Consider the following 22,878-nt stretch of genomic DNA (forward strand, 5'->3'; position numbering starts at 1 on the left):
ATCATGGGTATCAGAAAACAACACTGGTTGAAGACAAGAGGATGACCTACTCATTTTCTTGATTTAGCTTCTCATTCCTTTTCTTTGACCAGATGAATCAATTTGGTAAGAAATAAATAGGGTTGGAAAAGAGGCTTCATTATTGCTTCATAAATGAATTATGGATGCTGGAATTTCTTATTTCAGAAAAATGGCCCCAGATCTGCACTTCATGTGATAATTCTCTCCTTCACTCTGCAAGCCATGGAGAAGTTATCTGCATCAAAACATGCAGGGCTAGTGCTTATGTAAGTGTCCTCACTGCAGAGCCTGGCAATATGCACGGGTCCTGATCCCTCAGAGCTCTTTGCCTCATCCCTGGGAAAACCAACTAGCTTTTTGTATATTGTCCATGCTGGCAGCACCACAGAGTATGCAGCAGGTGAAGAGGGAGTTCCAAAGAATATTTTGTCATTGAGTTCACTGGAAGTAGAAACAGGAAAGGCGAAATCCTGTTTTTTACAAGACCTCTCAGAACAAATTTCCATTTATGCCCCAGGAATCAGATATGAATAAAGACCGAATGACAATACCATTAACACTTCAGGATTTTGATCAGCCATAGATAAAAAAGCCTGTGTGGCCTCTTTGCTGAAATTACTGCACTAAGATCTGCTTTTGCTCCTAGTATTGTAGATGAAAATACTGTTCTTTAGCCAAAGGAGAAAAGAAGTGAGGTGTCTTTATGCATCTATTTTGTCACAAGTACTTATGTCCAAGAAACTGAGTTCTAACAGAGTAGTTAAGGACTTAAAGAGCATGTTCTGTGACATTTTAACCCTTTAAGATACGCGTTTTGTGATGAACGTGAAATAGTAAACAGAAGAACCATACTCAAATTTGAAAAAAATGTAGTGCTTAAATGAGCACAGGAGTGCATTGACATGTTTGTCTTAAAAGCAATAATATATAATTTTCACTTATTGAAGAACCACCAATTGCTATCAAAATGAATTTTGTGTATTACTTTTAAAGCAGTTTTCATTGAAAGCTATGTTCCTTACTCATTCAAGCACTTTTGAACTTTTGAAAATCTTTATCCCTAAAAGTTTTCCAAAGGTCACTTCTTTGTGAGCCCATAATAGAAAAGGGAATAGAATATTTTGCTTTAGATAAAATGCTCCAATGCTATTAGCATCTCAGTCTTTAGCTGCTGCATAAATTTCTGGTAAGTTTTAAATGCTGACATAATGAACCACAGGTAGGAACTGCAAAAGGGGTTTAATGTCTTCGATGCAAATCTTAATTGCCAAAATACTATTTGGTTTTATATATATATATATCTTTTTTATTTTTAATTTTTCATTTGAGCCCTCTCATTGTCATTATTTCAAAGAGTTTTTTTTTTTTGGGGGGGGGGGGGGGAGAGAAGGAGACTGTGTGAAGTTTACTGTAGTACATAACTCCTTTAAACTCTGTAGTTTCCAGCTTGGTACCACCAATCAACAGAGAAACTGTTTTTGTGAACAGTCTTGCAGTAAAGAGTCAGAGATGACCATGCCTATGGTGATTCCTAACTGGTGTCAGAACATGACAATTCCTTGTTCTGGGTCAGTGGTGAATACCTCACTCAAATGGTGCAAAGTCAGCCAGTTCTTAATTTTTTATCTCCTCAAGAGTGCATTCAGTGACTTTATCACTGAGAAGAATGACTCCCCTGCCTAGTGTGATCAAGATCTGGAAATGTGCTGCCTCAGCACATTTAGCCTAGGCTGCTGCTTGATTGGTGGGGCTTAGATTTGATCTTATGGCATATGTGTCAGTTCTCTAATGGGCTGAGTGAACAGCCTGTCCAGAGCGAAACTCAGCTTTACCCATCTGAACCTGAATCTGGAAGAGAAGTCCTGTAATTTGCCATGGTTTTTGTTTGGGGATCCCTTCATACAGTCAATCCTATCTCCTCAGATGGAGAGTGTGGTGAGGGCAGTTCTCTGGAGCCCAGCCTGTTAGGTTCTTCCCCTAAATTCAGGAGCACAGGCCAGTCTAGGAAGACTTTGTAGGCACTGCATATTTGTCTCTGGCAACAGTTTCTGCTGCAGTGAAAGACCTGAAACAAAATTTTAGGCTTACAAACAGAAAAGCAAGGCATCAGCTCTCAGAGTGGGGGTCTGTGCTTTTTTAGTTTTGTGCCGTGAAGTTCTACACAAATGATGTTATAACAAGACAGCATCCTGTGGTTCTGATGTTTTTCTGCTTTATTTTGTAAATCTGTTTCTTGGAAATTTTTGTCAAAAGCTTTTCACTGTGTTTCTACAAAATTTTGTTCCTCTGTCTCTTCTTTTGATAACTTAAAACAGGTCCAAACCGTCCCATGGGACAGGCTGGGTATGGAGAGAGTAGAAGACCATGGCCTTCCCTTCTTGTTACTTTGCTTTTTTTATCATAACATCATGAAACAACCAAGTAAAACTCTAAGACAGGAGAAAATACGTTGCTTGTAAGCCTTTCTGATATCATAAAGATTGATTTTTATTTTATTTTTTTTCTGCCAGCCAGTTGAAATCTTCACATGTCTATGTGCTTCCTTTTCAGTTTGAGGCATTTGCGTATTCTCAGCTTTATCTTTGCTCATGGCTGAAGCCAGATTCAAAGAAACTAGCAGGGACTGAGTAGGTGCTTGGCTCTTAAATGCTTGCTCTTATTATCTGTAAATGTCTACTGATTTCAAAAGACAGAGTGTTTCAGACCATTCCATTAACCACTTTTAAGCATCCAGTACATACTGCAGATGAGACACCCCTGACTTACCCTTTACCTACCAGGCTTCTTGCAGGACAAGAACCCTGAAACAAATGTTCATCAAAAGTATATGTGGGCAGATCCAAAGTATGCAATTGTCAGCTGGGACATTATTCATCAGCTTCAGTGAGCACTGGATCAAGCCTCTGTTGTTAATACCAAATAGCATGTTTCCAAATACCTAACAAGAATTCTACATGTAAAGTATGGGGTTTAGCCTAAACCTAAGAAAGCAGACTGTCAGTGTTCCAACGTAACCCTTCACATTCTGGCATTTTCCAGACTGCCAGCCAAATGAACACTTTAGGAGGAGGTGCATATATATGTCCCAGGCACCCAGCGGGTTTATCCACCCTACTGTGCATAGGTGTTGGAGCTCTCATGGTATGTAAGATTTGCCAAGTTTGGAGTTGTTTTGTACTTTTTTTTTTTTTTTTTTTTTTTTTTGACTATGCATTCCCAGCAAGCATCTCTCTTTTTTTTTTTTTTTTTTTTTTTTCTGCTGTTCAGGTGTTTGCGAATGCATATCAAGACAGTACTCTTTATTTGTATTTTATGTAACATACACATTTGTGTACATTTTGTCACCTGGAAAAGCTTTTATGGTTCATTTTGACACTTTCTATCAAAACCTTTTTTTTTTTTTTTTTTTAATTCAGCCATCCTTCATTTGTTGTTATAAATCCTCCAATAGACTAATGTGTATTTTGGACTTGTGGCCTAACTAATATCCTTACTAATATCTAAAGCTTTTAAATTAGTATCTCTCAGGAATAAATGTCTGTTACATATTTCTAGTTCCCCCCCCCCCCCTTTTTTTTAATGAAGAATTGATATGAATGTACACTTGCATGTAATATTTCAGCTGGCACATTTTTAGTAGCTAAATAAACCTGAAAAGGGAGGTTTTAAATGTGAACAGTACACAGACACTTACTGTATCTGTGGACATCAGTTTAAGTGATGCCTCCTAAACAAGCTGTTGTGTTCAACTGCTTATTGTCTAAGGGGTCTAAGGGGAACAACAAGACACTAAAATACATCACAGTTTGTAACTGTGTAACAGCTGTATGGAAAATTGAGATGTTCTGAATGCTATTTTTTTTTTTTAATTAGGAAATTTTTATTCCTAAGGAAACTACATTAAAGGTTTAATGAAGAAAAACAGTACAGGATGTTAGCAATCATCTACTTTTAAGTTTTCCACATTGTGTTATGGTTAAATATAAACAACAACTGCAAAATGTTAAAGGTTAAATATTGATAAGATAATATTGAACTTAATTAGTTAACTTCAACTGCAGGTAGAATTTTAATTGAGTTTAGCTATTTTGACCACATTTGATATTAGTATAATGACAAAAATAACAGGGTAACAAATAACAGGATAGCAAATAATAAACAGTACTTAAAATCAAGTGTAGCTTTTTAATTTATTTTTACTTTGGTACAGTTGATAAAGAAAACTAAAATCATTATCCCAGTTACTCCAGCAGGGATAGAGGAAAAAAGAGAAATGGTCTCTTAAAGATGCGCTTTAGGCAGGAAAAAAAAAAAAAAGTCTCCTGATTTCTTTAATGACTTGTTATTGTTGCCTCAGCTGTAACCAGAGTCTGCAGCTAGTATTCTTAACAGAATTACTGTGAGAATGCTAAAAATATTTCTCTAAAAATATATAGAAAAACGTTTGGAAAAGAACGGCATTTAGACTGCACCACAAGGACATTTTTTGTGACAGTGTTTAGTATGATGAAAAAATTAAACAGAATAACAGCTATTTACATTCACGCTGAAAAGTAATTGCTGAAGCAGACAAAATACTTAAACCTAATTTAATAATGCTTTCCTTCAGCCTAGGTGCCAAATCTGTGTGTAAATTCCACAACTTGTGCTGGGAGGTGGGGGAGGAAGTGAAGTTAAAACAGCATAGGAACAAGTGCATTGAACACTTTCTCTTTTGTGAGGTACAAAGTGAGTTTCACTTTTAAAGAGAAGAGCATCATAAATCAGCACAAACCACAAGTTTTAATGAGTACGTCTCTTCTGGAAGTGTGCAGTGCTTGCAATTCTGTTTAAATAAGACAAGGATCTGGTCTTGCACTCCTTACTCAGGCAAAACTGCCACTGACATTAATGATAATTTTGCTTGAACAGAACAAAGTGCTTGATGGCAGTTACACCAGCATGAGGGATGTGACATTGGGATAAACATGCAAAGTACAACTTCAAATGGCAACGTCTTTGACTTCTCAAGCTAGCATTTCCTCCAACTACAAGGATCTTAAATCTAACATTTTCTGGTTCAGAGATTAACATTTAGCATTCTGGGAAAGACTTTCTGGACTTCAGTAACCTGATCAGTATGGTCTCCTTTTGGTCTCTGCTTCTTTCTGGTTCTTTGTATTGCAGGGCAGATGATAGTATCTGGCACATTCCTTGGATGACTTGAAGATAGCAGCCCTCTGTGTTTGGGGCTGAAAGATTGTGAACTCTGTGTTAGCAGAAATACCACACAGGGGAGGTGAATAGAACATTAAAAAAGCTTTAGCTTTTAGGTACTGCAGTGCAAGCAGAGTTGAATTTGAGAGCTGGGACTTAAGTGGACATTTGTCCCTGCTTTCCTCCTTAATAAAATCTGAGTGTTAACTGTGGATAAGGGCATTTGAGAGATCACTAAAAATGAATCATTGAGTGCCCAGAAGAGCTTTATTATGATATACTATGGAGAACTTCAGAATATACCATGTACTTTTTATGTGCATATCGGATGCACGTGTGAGTTACTATTACAAAGGAAATTTTGTCCTTTGCCGCAGAAGCAAAATAATTCACTGAATTAAAACAGCAAAATAAGACTCATCAAAAAATGGATCTGCTTGGTCCTTCCTGGCCCTGCGTTCCCATCTATTTTTCTTTTGCCCTGTGAAAGGCTACTGAGCAAAAAACACAAGATCCATCCAGCAACATTTGTTGTGCTGTGTTGTGTATATGTGTATAATCTCCTTTGGAAAACCCCAACACAAATACTGAAACTGGAAAAAATCTCAGTGCAAAAATCCTGGCTGGCCAAACAGAGTAAACAAAATAAAGAAATTTATAAGATCCCCAGACTGTCATCAGCTTCCAGGACTGAGTCCGTGTAGGTAGATTCATGCAAAGTAGGTCTAAAGCTCATGCTTATCTGTGAAGTGAAACACTTCACAGATACACTTCTCTTACCTTGGTTTGTTTGGCCCAGTGGCAATTAGACTGCAGGAGTTAGTCGGTTCCTGAAGTTCCACATGGATGTTGCCACTGCCCAGTTAACCAGTGTGAAAATAGTGTGGAAAATAAATTATTAAACTATACAGTTATTACTAACTTGCCAGCTCCAGAGAAACAAATGCAGCCGCATTTACATATGTGTCCATCTGTCTGTTTTTACACTTTATGTCTTCAGCCAGTGGGTGAAATTGTTTTAATCCAAGCTGCAGTCTGATTTTTTTTTTTTAAGATTTTTTTTTTTCTTCTGATATTGTGTGTATGTTTTTCATAGATGGACATGCATATTCCTGACGGTAACTAGTTCTTAATTGTCCTTCAAAGTAACCTAATCTATCTGTCTGTGATAGTTTTAACTAAGCAGCAGAGTTCTCCATGGATAATTTTCGTTAGTTAGCAGATTGTTACCATCTCAATGTTGCTGAAATCCCTAATCTCAGGTCAGCGTGAAGCTGCAGTGGTTACAATCCTGTTGCCTGATGCAGTGTGAATGGAAGTGCTTTCTGTCAGAAACATGTGGTCTCTTCAGTGGAGAGCCTGCGTAAATCCTGTGTAAATAGAGGGAGGCTAACAAAGGATGAGCCCCTGCAGCTCAGAGCATTTGGAGCCATTTGGAGGCTGAATTTGCTAAATGCTGCTTATACCGCCTGAAAAGTTGAAGAGAAAGGAGCATAAAATCCCTTCTTTTTTCTCTTTCTGCTCCTACCCTGGGGGGAGGGTGTTAAGGGCCAGGGAAGCCTGAGGTAAGCCTATGAAGACTGTTTTTTCAGTGCTCTTTTGAGTGTGAAAAAGGTGGCATGGGTCACTGTCCCCTCTTTAATGTCGGAAAACCCACACAGTTAGTAAATGTTGCATGTAAACTAAAGCATTTCATCCCTTCTCCTGCACTCCACGGTACTGGGCCATGAACTAGTCACTTGAAAATCGCAGAAAAATTTCACTTCAACATGTCCGGACAGTTTAGCACAGCAGGAACGTAAGAGAGATCAGTAATTAGCAGGTTGCTTTGCTGTTCCCCTTGTCTGCATTGGAACACTTTTTTCACCTGATGTGAAAAAATATTGAATTGCAATGCACAAACCACGAACCTGCTGGCTATATAAAAGAGCTTAAAGTTTAAACCAGTATTTGTTAGTTTTCACTGTAAAAAAAAGTTAGAACTGTATGTTGGCTTTTGAATATAATCAGTGAGAATTCTCAATTCACTTCACAGATAAGCATGAGCTTTAGACATTAGACATAGACCACTAAGGGCACAAAAAAAAAAAAAAAAGCCTTTCTTTTTTTTTTTCCTTTTTTTTTTTGACAGAAAAATAATAAAAGGGGAAATGTGAAAGATTGCTGTTCTGCAAATAATTTCTAATGATTCAAGTCACCAATTTTACAGCATCTATGGATATAAAAATAACGTATCTGGAATGTCATTCCTACCCTCAAGTAAATAATAAAATATTTGTAAATGCCTTTTTGAAAATGAGATAAATTAGTGAATATAGTTAAGTGCCTATTCAGACACAGAACATTTTTTTATTCTCTCTCTTGTCGTAGATACATATTAGACACCAGATACTGTGTAACTCTTTAAGCTTTTCACACATATTGCCAGATGGTAATAGAGACTTGCTCCTGACTGACAAACTATGCTAAAATATGGTTAGACCAAGCAGAATAGCTTTGTAGGCAATGTCTAATGGTGTCTTAAGTTCTCTTTGTTTCTTTCCTATTTGAATTTATAATAGTTATTAATACCCAGATTGTACAAAACGTGTATATGAAGATCTTTACATTCTTAGCTCAAAGGTTTTGTATGGTTTTGTTTTCTGGAAAGCACAAGACCTTCCAAAAGAACAGCAGAGAGAGGCCCTTTATCTCCTGCCAGATGCTAGAAGGTCTAAAGAATAACATCTGTAGTTGGAGAGGTGGTGGTGCTGTATAAATGAAGTCTCCCTGTTCCTTCTAGTGCAGCAACATCCAGCCTTTGTTCCTCTCCAAGATGTTCCCTGAATCCTTCATATGACAGAGCACCATCAGACATGTGTCTGGTATCTCAGACACACAAAAAGGAAGGGATCGCAGGGGCTGACTGCAGCAGTTTACCTGAGGACATCCCATTACACAATGGGACAAGTGGTAGTTGAGCATGCAGGTCAAACCCGGATGTCTCTGTCAAGACTAAACAGCTCCTGATGGCTTTGTTCCACCTGCAGTCAATCCCTTCAGTAACCAGCACTGCTCTACTGGCAGAGCACTATTGATGATGGCACAGCTCTAAGCTTAAATGTCCACTTAAACTTTGTGTTTTTTAAAGGCCTAGGTTTGTCATTTGTAATCTTACCTAACTCAGTTTCCCCTGGCAGTAAGATGCAGTTGATAAGTGCTGCTTCTGGGATATGAGGAGACTAAGTCAACTTCCATGAACAGTGATTATTCGGATGAGGAGGGGGGAAAAATACAAATAAAAAATAATGACAAAAATACCACAACCAACACTTCATTCAAAGAACTGTGATGTGCTGAATCTGTAAGTCTAAGTGATGATTTTAACAGGATGGAATGGAGATAAGGAATTGTCCTGAAGGGTCTTTGATTCTGGAACTGACCTCTCTCTTGTTAGCCCTCCCTACAGCACATACTGTCACATCCTCAAAACATATTCAAACAGTTCTCTATTTCTAGCTTTTTGGCAGTGGTAATTAATTGAATTTTTAAGACTTTTCTCTCGTGGTGGTGTTGATCTTAGTAATAATCTAAACATTCTTGTTAACAATGTTTTACAGTGCTTATGTCTTCAGATGGACACATTAGAGGTACAAACAAATAATTGCAAATTGTCCATGTGTGCAGTCTCTTCTGTGTTTTGCATTTATTATACCTACATATTCTATTCCATTAAAATACTGGACCAAAAGACTACAGCATAGCTTTCTTAAAGTGAGCACAGTGCACTGCAGCTTTCCTTTTCAGAATCCTTTAATGTGACTTTCATATTGCTTTTGCTATTTTTAGTAAAATGGTGAAGTGTCTTCTCCTACGTTGCCCCCGATTAGATATCCCTTCTCTTCTCTCTTGCCCTTTAGCATGACAAACAATAAAGCTATAAGGGAGCTCTGATGATGAAGAAACTTAAACACTAAGTCCTGAAATGTATTTGTCTGGAAATCACTTTTCTTACTGCTCTGATTGTTACGATGGTAATGTAAACTATTTCTGGAGTTTGAATCTGGGTTGTTACCAGGCTTCTGTGCTTTGGCATGACTGGGATATTCTTTCCAAGTATCATTTTTGATTAGATTGGGAATCTGTTGTCTATTCTGTTCACAAATGATGAAAAGACTAGATGAGCAGCTTCCAAGCAGCACTAGCTTCATGTCTTTCTGGGCCTTACTCTGTGAGGAACACAAACAAGGACTAAGACTGAGATAATACTGAGAGACTGGAGGACTGTCAAAAAGGAATTCATTGATACATGACTGGACATGCCTTCTGTGGGACTGGAATCTGTGTCCCTAAGAGTTCTTAACTGTGTGAACACTGGACTCAGCAAGCTAGTCGGCCCAAGGAAGTCAGTTTGTAGCAAGCTGAGTTTGAAATTACAGTGCAATGGAAACGCTGCTCTGACTACTTACACAGTATGTTTTAAATAAGTGGTAGTTTGCTTTGTTTTCAAAGCAAAATAATCTTGTGGGAAGAAACACTCAGCATGCTAAAAGTGTCTGCACACAGAACTAGCATAGAACTTCCTGATGTGTAAATAAGACCTCCACCTCCAGCCTCCTCCACAAGCACTTGGCCTTGAAGAGAAGGTCTGTAAGAAACCCTGTGTAGGTGCTTTGCAAAGCGTCTTGTATACTCTCTTCGTCTTTCATAGGGGTTATTGAGACTGTTATACAGCACTGATAGGATCTTAAATAGGTTGGGATACACCTCAGTCTACTGACTCGAATCCATGTAGTCATGGACACATCTACAAAGAGAGTGCCACTTAAAAATTCTCCACTCTTCTAGAGCAGTGGTTTTGCAGTCACTTGTAATCTTTGCACAAGAATAAATGAGGGAACAGTGTCTAAAGCAGGAGAAAGTCACCCTCTGTGTTTTTTTGCTGCATTGTGAAAGAGAAAGCCAGTGGGCCAAACTCTAGACTTAATTTCCCGACTGTAAAATTGGGTTAACTATGCTCATATAATTGCTATTTCCATACAAGTTAGGACTTGACTGTGCTCTTCTTACAAGATACTCTCCAAATCAAGATGTGAACAGTTCACAGATCCAGAACCACTTGTAATGATGTTTTAAATGATTTAAATTTGGATTCATTCATGCAGCAATTAAAACATGCTTAATCCGATCTGCAGTGGAGTGACTTTCATGTCTGTTAATTTTATTTCACTTTTGATATTTTTTTTTCTTCATTTAAAGTAACTCATGTTTTGTTTGGATAAGGCAAACTAGAATCAGGCCCTCCTTATCCAAGAAGTAAATAATTGCATCTTGAAAACATCAGTTAAGGGCTACTTGTATGCTATCTTGGAACTAGAAGCAGTATCCACTAATGTCAACGGTTGTAGGGTTATTAAAGATATGACAATACAGCTTAACAGGATTGGGCCTGTAGTTCACCAGGACCAACAAATTTTGCAGTGTATATTCATCTTCTGCGTTAATTTGGAGGTACAATATTTGAATTTCCTTTCATGAGGTTGTAGAGCAGATTAAGGAAGTGCTGTCTCTTACCATTTTAACCGCTGATTAAGCTGGGAAGGTAATGGAAGCTTTAGGTGAACTTTCATCTCCTGGGCTGCTATTAGCTTTTTAAACCAGGATATTAACAACTCTCCAAAAGGTCTAAATACTGATTTAACATGTAGGTGACTCCTGCTGAGGATACTCACAAAGCAGAGAGCATGTATATAAGGAGAAACAGGAATTTGTCTGTATATAGAGCAAACCAGTGCTTTTAGCATGAGAAAGGATGGCGCAGAAAGGAAGTTTTATAGCTGCATGCATCCTATGCATACACACACAGCTTTTACATACAGAGACAAAGATATCTTTATCCACACGACAGATAGACAAACAGACTGACTGACTTCAAACTTGCACTTTCAGTGTGGATTTTTTCCCCCCATCTCCGGGTACTGCTTTTCAAAATTGCCTGAGGCTACAGTACAGCACCTCAGATCCCCAAGGCCCATTGCCTGGCTCCTAATAGCCACTCTCCATCTGTGTCACATGAACAGCTGATGAGATAGCTCCAGTGTCTGTATTTTGGAGAGCATATCCACCCAGGTTAAAATGCTGGGGTTGCCAAGGAGCAGTCAGAAGCCATTAGTGTTTGTGAGAATTTGCCTTGCAGCAGTTCCTTGGCATAGTGGAAAGTAAGTGTGTGTGTGTGTGTGTGTGTGTGTGTGCGTGCGTGCGTGTGTGTGCATACGCGTGTGTGTGTGTGCTAGTGTGTGATAGAGAGGAGTGGGGTGGAATGGGGAGGGGGGGAACGGGAAGGAGCACTTTCTAAATAACCAACATCTTACAAAAATGAGCAGTTGGTTACAATATATAGGGCTTCCATAATCTCTTTGATTGGTTTGCTGTGATCTGACTCTCCTTTTTCTGTCATTAATGGAAACAAACAGAAAAGAAAAGAAGCATGAGAAAGAGCAGTGACTTCGGGGTCCTGCTCTGGTGTTTGGGCAGATGGAAAGGAGCTGCTCTGCCTTGGGGCAGGGTGGTTGTAATGAAGTGGCCTGTCAGTCTGTAAATAGTGAGGGTCATCTCTTCCATGTGATGGAGGGTATCACATTGCAGTGAAAATGGAAATGTCAATAAAATTAATCTGCCAGCTCTTTGCTGTGGCTTTTTCTGTCTCTCTGGTCTGAGCGGGTTGGTTTTTCAGAGGTGAGGTAGTGGAAGAAGGGTGATCTGGCACAGGAGGGAAGATGGAGCTGAAATGCAGGTTTTGAAGCAAACGGGCTTTATGTAACTGCAACGTATTTTGTTTAGTAGCACTATGGAGCTAGAAGAGGATATAGGAATTAGCTTGTGAATCTATAGCATTCCTCAGGAAGCTATGGAGCGTCTAGCTCAGGCTACATTGAGCACAGAGTTTATTGTTTTAGGCTTTCTTGGACAAGGTTTTTACTTAGCATGGGATTTATGGCATTTACTGCTAATGAATGTCTATTCTTAAATTACAAAAACCACCGTCTCAGCACAATTCCCAGATGTCCTTCCAGGACCTCAGCTTCTTAAACACCAGCAGGGAGCATAAACTCTCCACTTCTCTGTTTTCCTCTTTCGTGTGGCTCCGGGCTAATGATGTGTAAGGAAAACACAGCAATCTATAAAGTCTCAGTGCTGTCCCAGTATTCTTCATTTATTTTGCATTTGATTATGCCACAAGTCGGATCTTGTTTCTTTCCTTTTTTTAAAGTTATTAGTTCAAATATTAATGTAGGAATATGGCATATATTGCTGCTCTTGATTGATGCCTTCCCAAAAACAGGAAGACGTGCTCGTATGAATTTTAAGAAAGTAGGGGTCCTGCAATGCCTTGCCAGAAGAGTTTTTCAGATACATAATTTAGATGCCCTCCAGGCAGGCTTTCAAGGCATTTTTGCTGGAGGGCAAGAAAAAATAACTATGACTGTTAAAAGTAAATGATTTTTGCTAATGCACAATTAATGCCAGGGAAAAGCACAGAAGAGAAAGATGTTGATGGAAAGTTCTGATTAAGTGAGAGCTCTACCTTGATGTGCATCTTTTTTTTTTTTAATGATAATAATCACTGATGCAGAGATGTAGAAGTTTTCATGTCATGCATATGCCGTATGCAGGGTCATACTAGGTGTATGTGTGTGTGCGTGCGTATATATGTGTGTTAGGGGTGATACTGCTGGGGAGGGGCTCATCTGACAGTGTGTTATGTGCACTGAACAGTGACACAGTTACTGCCACCTCTGCAGAAGGCCTCAAATATATAGACTACAGAACATTTAACTTGATTACTTATAGTACGTATTCAGAATGGTTATAGGGATGCATTTACAGTGAATGTTTTTTTTGTGGCAGGTTTTCCCACATTGAATCCTATAACTGACAAAGAGCTATTGCACTATGTCAAGCACACGATTATAATTGAATTAATGATATATGCATGTGTGAGACAAAATTAGTATTTGGAGAGACATGGTTTCTAAGTTTTGCATATTTGTATCAACATTCATATATAATGAGAAACTGTATGTTCTGATCTATCAGAACAAAATAAAACTGTATTAGTATCTTGGTAATTAATGATACGTTCTGGCTTCTATATGTTGTTTATTTTTCTCTTGTTTTTCTCTTTGTTATAGGGGACGGTTTAGACAACAGTGTAGCCTCACCTGGTACAGGGGATGACGATGACCCAGACAAGGACAAAAAGCGACAGAAGAAAAGAGGCATTTTCCCCAAAGTAGCAACAAATATCATGAGAGCATGGCTTTTCCAGCATCTCACAGTAAGTGGTGCCCAAAACCAAAATAGATTTCTATTCATGTGCCTAATGATGTTTATTCATTATTATTAGAAATCAATTGTCCCCGTAATTTTTGGACCATTATTAGGGCTCAATTATCTTTTTTTTTTTTTTCCTAGATTTTTTTTTCTTGGCTCTTGGAATCATGACAAATCTGAAAGAAACATGTATTTGTGTATATATAAATATACATACATACCTAGAGAGAGAGAAATAAAGAGAGTACAAAGTCTTATCGCTGAACAACACCTACATATAAAGTAACTATTTTTTGCTTTGAACTATTTAAGGGAGTTACAAAGGGGGAGTTACAAATGGGGTTTAGCATATACAAAGCTCTGCTTTCTGGGTTGTTTATTGTTGCCCTCTGTTTACATGACTTTCATACATGTTTGTGGCAGAGAGAAGCCCTATCTGTGTGTTCTAACATACTGTGGGATGTTAGGGAAGTCAAAGCAGCAGCTTGCAAACTTGTTGTATGTTGTTTTTGTGAGGAATATAGAAGGCTTACAGTATCCCTAATTCTTCAGTTGTGTAACAGAAAGGAATAAACACTTTTTTGATTTCTCTCCAAGTACATCATGGTAAATACTGTCCATACTCACATCTGGGGGAGAGAGATTAAATCGTGAAAAGCTATACTTTAAATGGGCTATCTCTATGCTCCTGCTTGCAATTGTTGGTGAGATGTGTTGGTGTTCTGTTGATTATTATAGCTTCACTTAGAAATCAAAATACAGTTCTATAGAAAACCTGGTAGCACTCTTGGTAGTTTACTTTGTGTAGGAAATAATGAAAACTGGTAAAATTATTAATTGATTTTCCTTTTTCTCTCATGGTAAAATTGTTTCTCACTTCATAAGGCTCAAAATGCTAACAGTTATTAACTACCACTTCTCCTTTCAAAGTTTTATAAATTTCCCCAGTAGCTGATGTTGGTTACAGTGTAACGATCTTGGGACAAGGTACCCTTTTTATTTATGATAGGGACTATTGAACTGCTCCGCTAGCAGCACAGCTAAAGGGGGGAGCAATAGATCCACATTTCTAAACCATCATTTTGATGTAAGGACATTAGTAGCAAACTAAGGTGCATTGATCTGGCCTGTGGGGTCAGGATTAGCTGGAATAGCCAGTGTCTCTGCTGGAGTAGTGGTTATTCCTGCCTCCCAGCTATGGCCATTTCAAAGGTCAGGTGCCCTGTACCCACTTGGCTCAGAGGAATTAGACAGAACATGAGTCTCTGGGCTGATTACTTAACCAAAGACAAAATAATGAGTCCTAAGCAAATACTGACTAATTGAAAGGGCTGTAAATCCATTACATATTGGTCAGGGATAATCAGGAGTATTTAATCACTTTTATCTATTCAGGAGCACTGAAGCTGCAACAGCAAAGCCCTGAACCTTGCCATGTGCTTATTATTCTCATCATTATCAAAATTACTTCACAGCTGTTCTTTGCTACATCACCTCAGCTGGAGATTTACTAACCTGTAAAATGTTTTTAATTTGGAAGTCGAGGGAGTGTGAGTGGAGGGTTTTTCATTTAGCTGTAGGGTATCTGTAGAGGAGTAGTTACAGGGAGACAGCAAAAGCATGGCCACAAATAAACCAGCTTCTTTTGCACGTTTCTGTGTTAACTCCATTTCCTCTTACAAAATTTGTGAAAACATGTTTTTTCTCCCTGCCTTCCTTTCTTGCATCCTCCTTGAAAACATTCAACACATGCTTATTAAAGTCAACAAACTCTTATTTTTCTTGAGGAAGGTTCTCTTGGCTTTTTGAAATCCTTTTTCCTTGTTTCTGTCCTCTCTCTCCTGACCCTCTGCATTCCACATGAATTGAGGAAACTTGCCATCACTGGTGAGGATGACCTCACAAAAATCAAATTAAATGAACACAAAAAAGCCCCAACCCTTTTACCATCCAAGCTTTAATGAGTTTGCAGGTGTTGAAAGATTTACTGTGTTGTAATTCTCAGACCTGCAAACTGATAATGGAGACCCCTGACCAGCGCAATGTAAATTCAGAAAGATTCTTGCCATAAACACATGCAGAGAAGGAAGAGAACTCCTTTCTTTTAAAGATCTTGCACTTTTTCTCAAATTAGCTTGTCCATTCAAAGTGCAGCTCTAGCTGAGCCAGAACAGGGGAATCTGTGATGTACAATTTTATTGTTTCAAGTAAATATCTTTACAATGGTGGTCCATGATTCAATGTACATTCCTTCATTACTACTCTAACCTTATTTCAAATTGGTTTGTTCCTTCTTTGTTCTGTATGACCTGTTCTTGTATTACAATAATCCCTCGATGTACCCTTTTTCTTTCTCTCTCTCTCTCTTTTTTCTTTTTTTTTCTTCCTTTTTTTAAAGAAACTAATTGAATTATCTCATTATTTTAGTTTGTTAAGCAAATGTATTTTACATCTCAGGATGTGTTCTTAAAGAAGGAGCTGCTTAGGCTTTGCCCCCTGAATGGGCCATTGGTACATTTTGACATTCATGCATTCATTAAGGAGAAGAACATAAAAGAACTCTGGTTGTATTTTTTTTCAAACACCCAACCAGCATGGAGCAACTTTTCCATAAGCCACAGGGGTCTCTCTACATATGTTCTCAACTGCAAGCCATTGTCACCTATTCTGAATACCTCAAAAGGACAAATAAAATACTAAAGGCCAACTGTAGCAATTGTTAGCTGTTAGTCTCAATATGACAAAAATCATTAACCTCTGGTTTCCCTGGAAGGAGAAGCAGTGGCAGTCTGTCTCTTAGGGTGTGGATTTAACTCGAAATTCCTTTAGACTGTCAAATTCAAAAAAATCAGTTTTGTCTGATTGTATTTACTTATGATTTTAAATAAAATGCTATTTTTCCTTTATTCCGTCAGTTTGCAAACTCTTAAGGTAACTGATTTTAAAAATTGATTTGCCTAAGTGGCTTTTTGAAGAGACAGGCACTTGAACTCTTATGTAGAACAAATGTATCTGACAGGCTGTGTCTTTCAAAACAACTTATATCTCCAATCACAACTTCTATTTTGCAGTAACTTTAATTACACTTGAAATAGGATACACACGCATGTTTTTGTTGTTGGGAATCAAACGCAAGGAGTAAGAGCTTCTGTCAGGTTCTTGTTCACGTATTGAGCTCTGTCTTATATTTGGAATTACAACAGTACCGGAAGATGAAAGATCTGAGGTTGAATTGGTTGGAAATGTGTATGCTTTTTCTGGATAATATCCAGTGTTTAAGAAAGTAGAGGAAATCCTAGTCTGGTAGTATAAGCTTTTCAATAGTACATAAAGATTACAACATCAGAAAGGTAAACCTGACATTAAGGCTGTTTTTATTTGAGTTCAAAGGTGGTTAAAGAAAAGAAACAGCAAGAAATCTGACCCAAGCCAAGAGTTTATTCATAGCTTTGGAAGACTCCTTTTCCTCTATGCCAAGGACTCCTTAGTACACTCAATTAGCCTCTTAGACATCTCTGCTTCCCTCCCTCAAGTGCTCCCCTATTTGCCCTGCAAAGAACATATTTGATCATGAAGTGAAAACAGGAAGTGTTCAAATGTATAGACACCTCCAGCTTACACCAATGTTGAGATTAGGATTTCTTACCAGAAGCTTTGCAGAGCTTGCCCCCCTCCTCCCATGCCCTTTTAATGGATAGAGGACCTTTAAAATGTATGTACATAATCAGAAAAGAACAAAGTTATAAAGGAAGCAATTATACCATTCTTTGGACATGTACCTCTGGTAGTTCATCCTTCTCTGCAGCACAGTGTATCAAGAACTACACTTTTGCTATATTCAACAGTTTTCCCCTTCTCGTACAGTACTGGTTAAACAGAGATGCATATTTTTTTTTTTGACACTTACCTGGGGAGATGCTATTTGTTAATATTTTAGTTTGTTTGTTTCTATATGAAGAGGTATATTGTAACTAAAAGTACCAGGAATACCAATGGTAGCATATAAAATATAAGCATTTTATATGACACTTTCAGAATCACAACTAATGGTGTTGGGATAACAACCCTGAACTCAGTGGCGTTGGGCTGCTTTTTTTTGTTGTTTGTTTGTTTGTTTGTTTTGATAGCTGAAGTTCTGTCTCTAACATTTATCAGTCATTTCAGCCTGATCTCAACAATTTCCTGGCTAAAAATTCTTGCCTTTTACAGTTTCTTGTATAGTAGATTTTGTTTTAACCTGTCTTAGGGTCACACTAGAATAAGTTCTGTTGGAACATGTTAAAATGAATCAATCACAGCTTTTGTATTTACCTGATTTTTAATTTTTTTTTTTTTTTAACTTACAGTATTCTAGTGGCCAGACAGAATAATATCAATAGTCTTACTGAAACAGATTTTTTTCTATATTTGTGTGGGTGTATCTGAGAATATAATGTATCTCTATCATATTTTAATGAATGGCTTACCAAGCCTTTTATACAGGCAGCTGCTTTATGTATTCATTAAAGTTGATTGTAGAGACAAATGTCTTCAGCCAAACCCAATCCTGCCATTTTGGAGCAAACTTACAAAACAGCTGAAACCATTCCACCTTCATAAATATCTCCTCCATATCCTGATTTTAGGAATAATACTTAAGGGAGGGTTAGGAATATAGCTTCCTATCGCATACTTACTATTGCAAAAGCATTCTGATGAACTGTAGTGCTTGTGTGGGGCCAAAGGGTAACTTGCTGTATGCTCCCAGGGTACACTGAGGAGAGAGATGATGTCTTCTGGTAGTCCCGCAAAACTACCTGTATACGGGTTCACATGGCTGCTGTTTCCATTTTAGTGTGTTATGTAGTCAGGGAGTTGGAGGAGATGAGGTGCAATGTTACTCCGGGTTTGTTTTTTAGGTAGGGCTGTCTGTGTGCTGAGTTTACAGCCAGGTGAGAAGTTTTCTACTGGTTTGGGACAGACCTCTCATGCTGTACTAATGAGAAACTTATTGCCCAGGTCTGCAAAATATTAATGCGCCCATTTTTCAGCTAGGTAAATTTTGTGAGGGGATGTTAAATGATTTCCTCTAAGTCCTTTGGAAAAATCATGCTGAACTCCTATGACCAGTTGTAATATAGTCCTCAAGACCATGGAACTGAGGATCTTTACACCCAAAGTTGTGCTGGTGGCTCACCATCAGAGCTGGCTTAGTGGAGTAAAGTTGGCAGCTGCTGCTGGTATGTGCTGTTATTGCTGGTGGTAGCACAGTACTGCCTCATGTCACTGGCATCCCATCCTGTCCCGTCTGCATGCAGTACAGCTTCACCAGGAATGCTCTGGAGAGTCAGAATAGAATGAAAATGGATTTTTTTTTTTCTCAAACTGCTACTTCTGCTCACAGTCCGAAAGGCGTAATCCTCTGACAATTTGTAGTCCTATGAAATCAGCCCCAAAGCTTCAAATTTAGTAACAGCCCGAACACTCATATACCTTTTAAAGGCTATAATCTTTAAAGAAAAGGGCTGAGATAGGGTGGGGGTGGGGCTTTGTTTGTTTTAAAAATGGAATCTGAGATTAGATCTGACATTTCTACATCCACCCCCTACAGAAAAGGGAACCCAGGGTCATGGGGTGTGTGGGCCTCAAAAGCTAGCTTTGTCTCTGAGTGGTTAATCTAATCATTGTTACATAGACATCTGTTATTTCTTCTGAAAAATTGATGCTTTTGTGACACAATGATCCATCTATTTAGTACAACGGCCTGAGTAATTAAATTAAAAAAAGAATATTTTTGCTGGAGCATGTATTATAAAACTGCCATACCTCCCTGTACCAGCAAAAAGGCTGGAGAAAGAAGGGAGAGGGAGGTGGGGAGAGGGAGCACTTTAAGCCCAGCATTGTTTTCTGCTCGCTTGAGGAAAACATCTGTGAATTGTTTGAACTGAACCTTACCAGGGACTGTCTGAATCTGTGTCATCTCTGTTTAATTTCAGGAAATGATGTCACAGTGCATTAAATAACAATGCTATGTGATTTATTTTTACTTGTATATGCTGTCCTAAGCATTTCTGTTACATGGCAGTGTTTTCAATTAACTGCAAGCTTTCAGTTTAAAAAATATATTCGATAATGCTTTTTTGGGCATGGGTATTGTGAGGTTGGGCGTTTTAGGGGGTCACCAAGGTTCAGGGCTGTCTGAGGGCTCCAGGCCCATTTGTCATGTGCTTATTTGTAGTTGGGACTGGATGTCAGCACTCTCGTCACCCATGGCAACCTCCAGGACCGTTGGTTTGTTACAAAGCGTGTCTGTGGAGGAAAAACTAAATATTCCCAACCTATCCGTCAAAAGACCTACTAGATAGTTATAGCGAGGCCTGCATACTGTAGCTTCTGCCTTTATCAAACTTTCTGCACTCCCCCTTCTTCTGTAAAAGAATAGAGGACATAAGTCAATTCTGTCTGCCATCTGTCGCCTTTTTAGCTGTTCCTCAAATTAAAGAGACAGTCCGAAATTTAAATAATCTGATAGAAGCATAGAAAGCCCGCCTGTAAATTATTGTGTTTCCATTTCATTTTTAACTCTTCATTTTATTTTGAAGGGAGATCTTTATTGTGCTTCTTTGGAGATCAAAATATGTTGCGTGTTTCTGCTTCAAAAATAGCATTCTGAGAAATATTGGATTTGCAGTGTCACAGAGTTGTTATCTAATAAGATTCCAAGTTATATATAGGGTGAAATTCACACACACACAGAGACAGAGCAAACAATCCATGCACTGCAAATCCTTCAAAGGCACCTCCCTTCTGGCCTTTCTCCCCTTCTCTCCCCAGCCCTTAGTAGGCTGAGGGCTGCAGGGAAGTCCTGCCACGCTGCTACAGTATGAGCCGGGCTCCTCAGCCTTCCCAGCAGCCCATTTCCAGGCCTGCTACAATCATGTTTCACACTCCCCTGCCTGATGCTAGCTAGTTCTGCTTCACCTCCTTCTTTCCGTTTTTCCCTGCCCTGCCTGGTTTTGCCTCCTCCTCCCCCTCAGCAAGCAGCAGCGGTGTGACAGGACAGAGGGAGGAGGGAGCCACAGTGACACTGGTGTGGCATGTGAGGTCACCCGCTGCCAGACCATCAGATAACGCAGCTAGATGGGAGGAACAAACGTTACTTTGCGATGTAATATTTTACCTGCTATTTCCAAGCAGGGAATTGCTGAGAATTGAGTGTAACTAAAAACATGTGTGTGATTTTATTGAGGGCTTGATTAAAAAGCCTCCACCGAGTGAACAAAACGTAGTCTAGCAAAAGATAGGATCAGCCACTGTTGTTTTCTGGTTATTATTGTCAGGTTACAAAGCTTTGTGGAGTCAGTACAGGATTTAAGTGAAACAAAGAGAAGAAAGAATATGAAAGTCCAAGTAATGAATCCACAAAAGTAACTGAAACAAGAAAGTAGTGACAAGAGCTCATTTATATAGAACTGAGACTTTGAGGCTCACAAGGTAAAAGGGCATCTAGCTAAAACATACACATATATAAATAGTGTTTAAACACTCCAAGAATATTTTGCTAATAAATGCTGTGCACTGCAGTCTTTGGAAATCAAGATCATAGCCAACAATAGATGAGAAGTCTTCTGAATATTTGTCTCAAAGTTCCACTACTTAAAAGAGTTGTCATCAGAAAATTCATGGTTCCTAAATTTCTCTGTAGTGTGTGTACATGCATATATGTATATTAAAAATATATTTTAGGGGAAAAGTGATTGCTGTTGTTTGTGTAAAGTGATACTGCCTTTTAGTTTTGCCTCAGGACATGTTTACTCAAGACCTTCCTTTCAAGATCTATGAGCAGAGTAATTGGTTTTAAAGTTTTCTGTAAAATTAGAATTCTACTGTAAAAAGAAGTATGTTTCTGCCAACACTTCCAAACTGGTAAGGAATAGAGATGTCAATTCTCATTGTTGCCTAATGAAAAGAGTAGTTTATAGCAGGCAACATTACTTTTGGTGCTGGGGAGTTTACACTGAGTTAGAATACTTAGAAATATGTGCATTACATGTTTGAGAGTTGATTGGCAGCAATTGTTTGTAGGATCCAAAGCAATCATTGGCATCTTTAAAGATTTATTATTGTCTTTAAGCATAATGGCAATACAGTTTTCATGCTTTTACATTTGCTATTTTTATTTTTAACTGTTAGCCCCAAATCTGCCAGAACTAATTTCAGTTGTTTTCTCTAATAGTGGATGATAGGTTGTCAACTCACTGTATAATGCCATTAAGTTTTTGTTTTGCTTTGTTTTTTTAATCTTGGTTTTACCTTTTTATGATAGCATTTCAAAACACGTACTTTATTTGTAGCAGTTTGTGGACTACTTATGTCCATAAAATGTTTAACATCTCATGACATACCATTACAATCTCAGCACAATGGATCAGAGTAGCTAAGTCAAAATCTGCAAATATTTTAGTTTATTTAAAAAAAAAATAAAAATCTGTGTATATTAATTTGCTTAATGTTGTAGAAGTGTGGCTGTCATCTAGATCCAGCTTTTATTTGGTCTGAGGTATATTTCAAAGTGGAAGCTTTATATTATAACATGGATTTACTGTGGATGTAGTATATGACTAAACTAAATAGTAATGGGAAAGATCCTGTTCCCATTTGTAGTGTACACTAAGTATATAAAAGGAGTAGCTTTTTTGTAAGATGATGGTCTAGCCTAGACTACTTTGGGGCTTGTTACACCAGTTAAAGAAAAAGAAAAAAAGAGAGAAAATGTAATCTGTATTGTTAGTTGAAGTTCTGTGAACGTACATGGATTTTTATAAAAGCAGTTCTCTTTCTTCCCAGGTAAGGTCAAAATGAAGGTTAAATTTTTCTGTGTTCAAATATTTGCAGATAATTCACAGATAGTCCCTAACAGTGTGTACCTTTCAATCCTGTTTCCATTAATTCCAGCACAACTCTGATCCCTTTGAAAAAGCTGCATAACATAGACATGAAACAGTGAAGTTGTAACGGGTGACAAACAGACAAATAAACACAATTTTGTGCCTTCTTAAGTGTTAAATATTATAGCCATTTTATCCCCCAGTTATACTTAACAAGTCTTTCAAGGATCTCCTGTTTTATGATAGAAAGACGCCTCTCCTGAGCACTCAGTGCTCAGTTATTTGTAACATTCTGTCTTGTAGCTGAACTTTCACTGCTGTTCCCAGCATTCTTTAGCGTAAGCCAGCTCAGCCAAGTGTGGGGAAATTTCTGTCTTGTTTCTAGCTGTGACCATAGCAAGACACCATGCCTCAGTTTCCTTGTGTAAACAACACAGCATAATGATGGAGACTGCTTTTCAGAGTGCTTTTGATACTTACA

The 22,878-nt window shown here is 38.2% G+C and overlaps 1 protein-coding gene across 8 annotated transcripts in view; it reads left to right on the top strand.

Annotated features, from left to right (window-relative positions):
- The window catches only part of MEIS2 (Meis homeobox 2), a 171,265-nt gene that overhangs the window by 39,100 nt on the left and 109,287 nt on the right, over window positions 1-22,878 (top strand). For 4 of the 8 annotated variants that reach the window (XM_038179511.2, XM_038179522.2, XM_038179514.2 and 1 more), the window contains exons 8-9: window positions 3,061-3,162; window positions 13,389-13,534. In XM_038179511.2, the coding sequence (XP_038035439.1) occupies window positions 3,061-3,162; window positions 13,389-13,534 (248 nt within the window). The remainder of the gene's footprint in view (window positions 1-3,060; window positions 3,163-13,388; window positions 13,535-22,878) is intronic. The other 4 variants (XM_038179515.2, XM_038179518.2, XM_072038917.1 and 1 more) reach the window with 1 other exon arrangement.

Source organism: Anas platyrhynchos, chromosome 5 (genome assembly GCF_047663525.1).
Source record: "Anas platyrhynchos isolate ZD024472 breed Pekin duck chromosome 5, IASCAAS_PekinDuck_T2T, whole genome shotgun sequence".
Taxonomy (NCBI): Eukaryota; Metazoa; Chordata; class Aves; order Anseriformes; family Anatidae; genus Anas; species Anas platyrhynchos.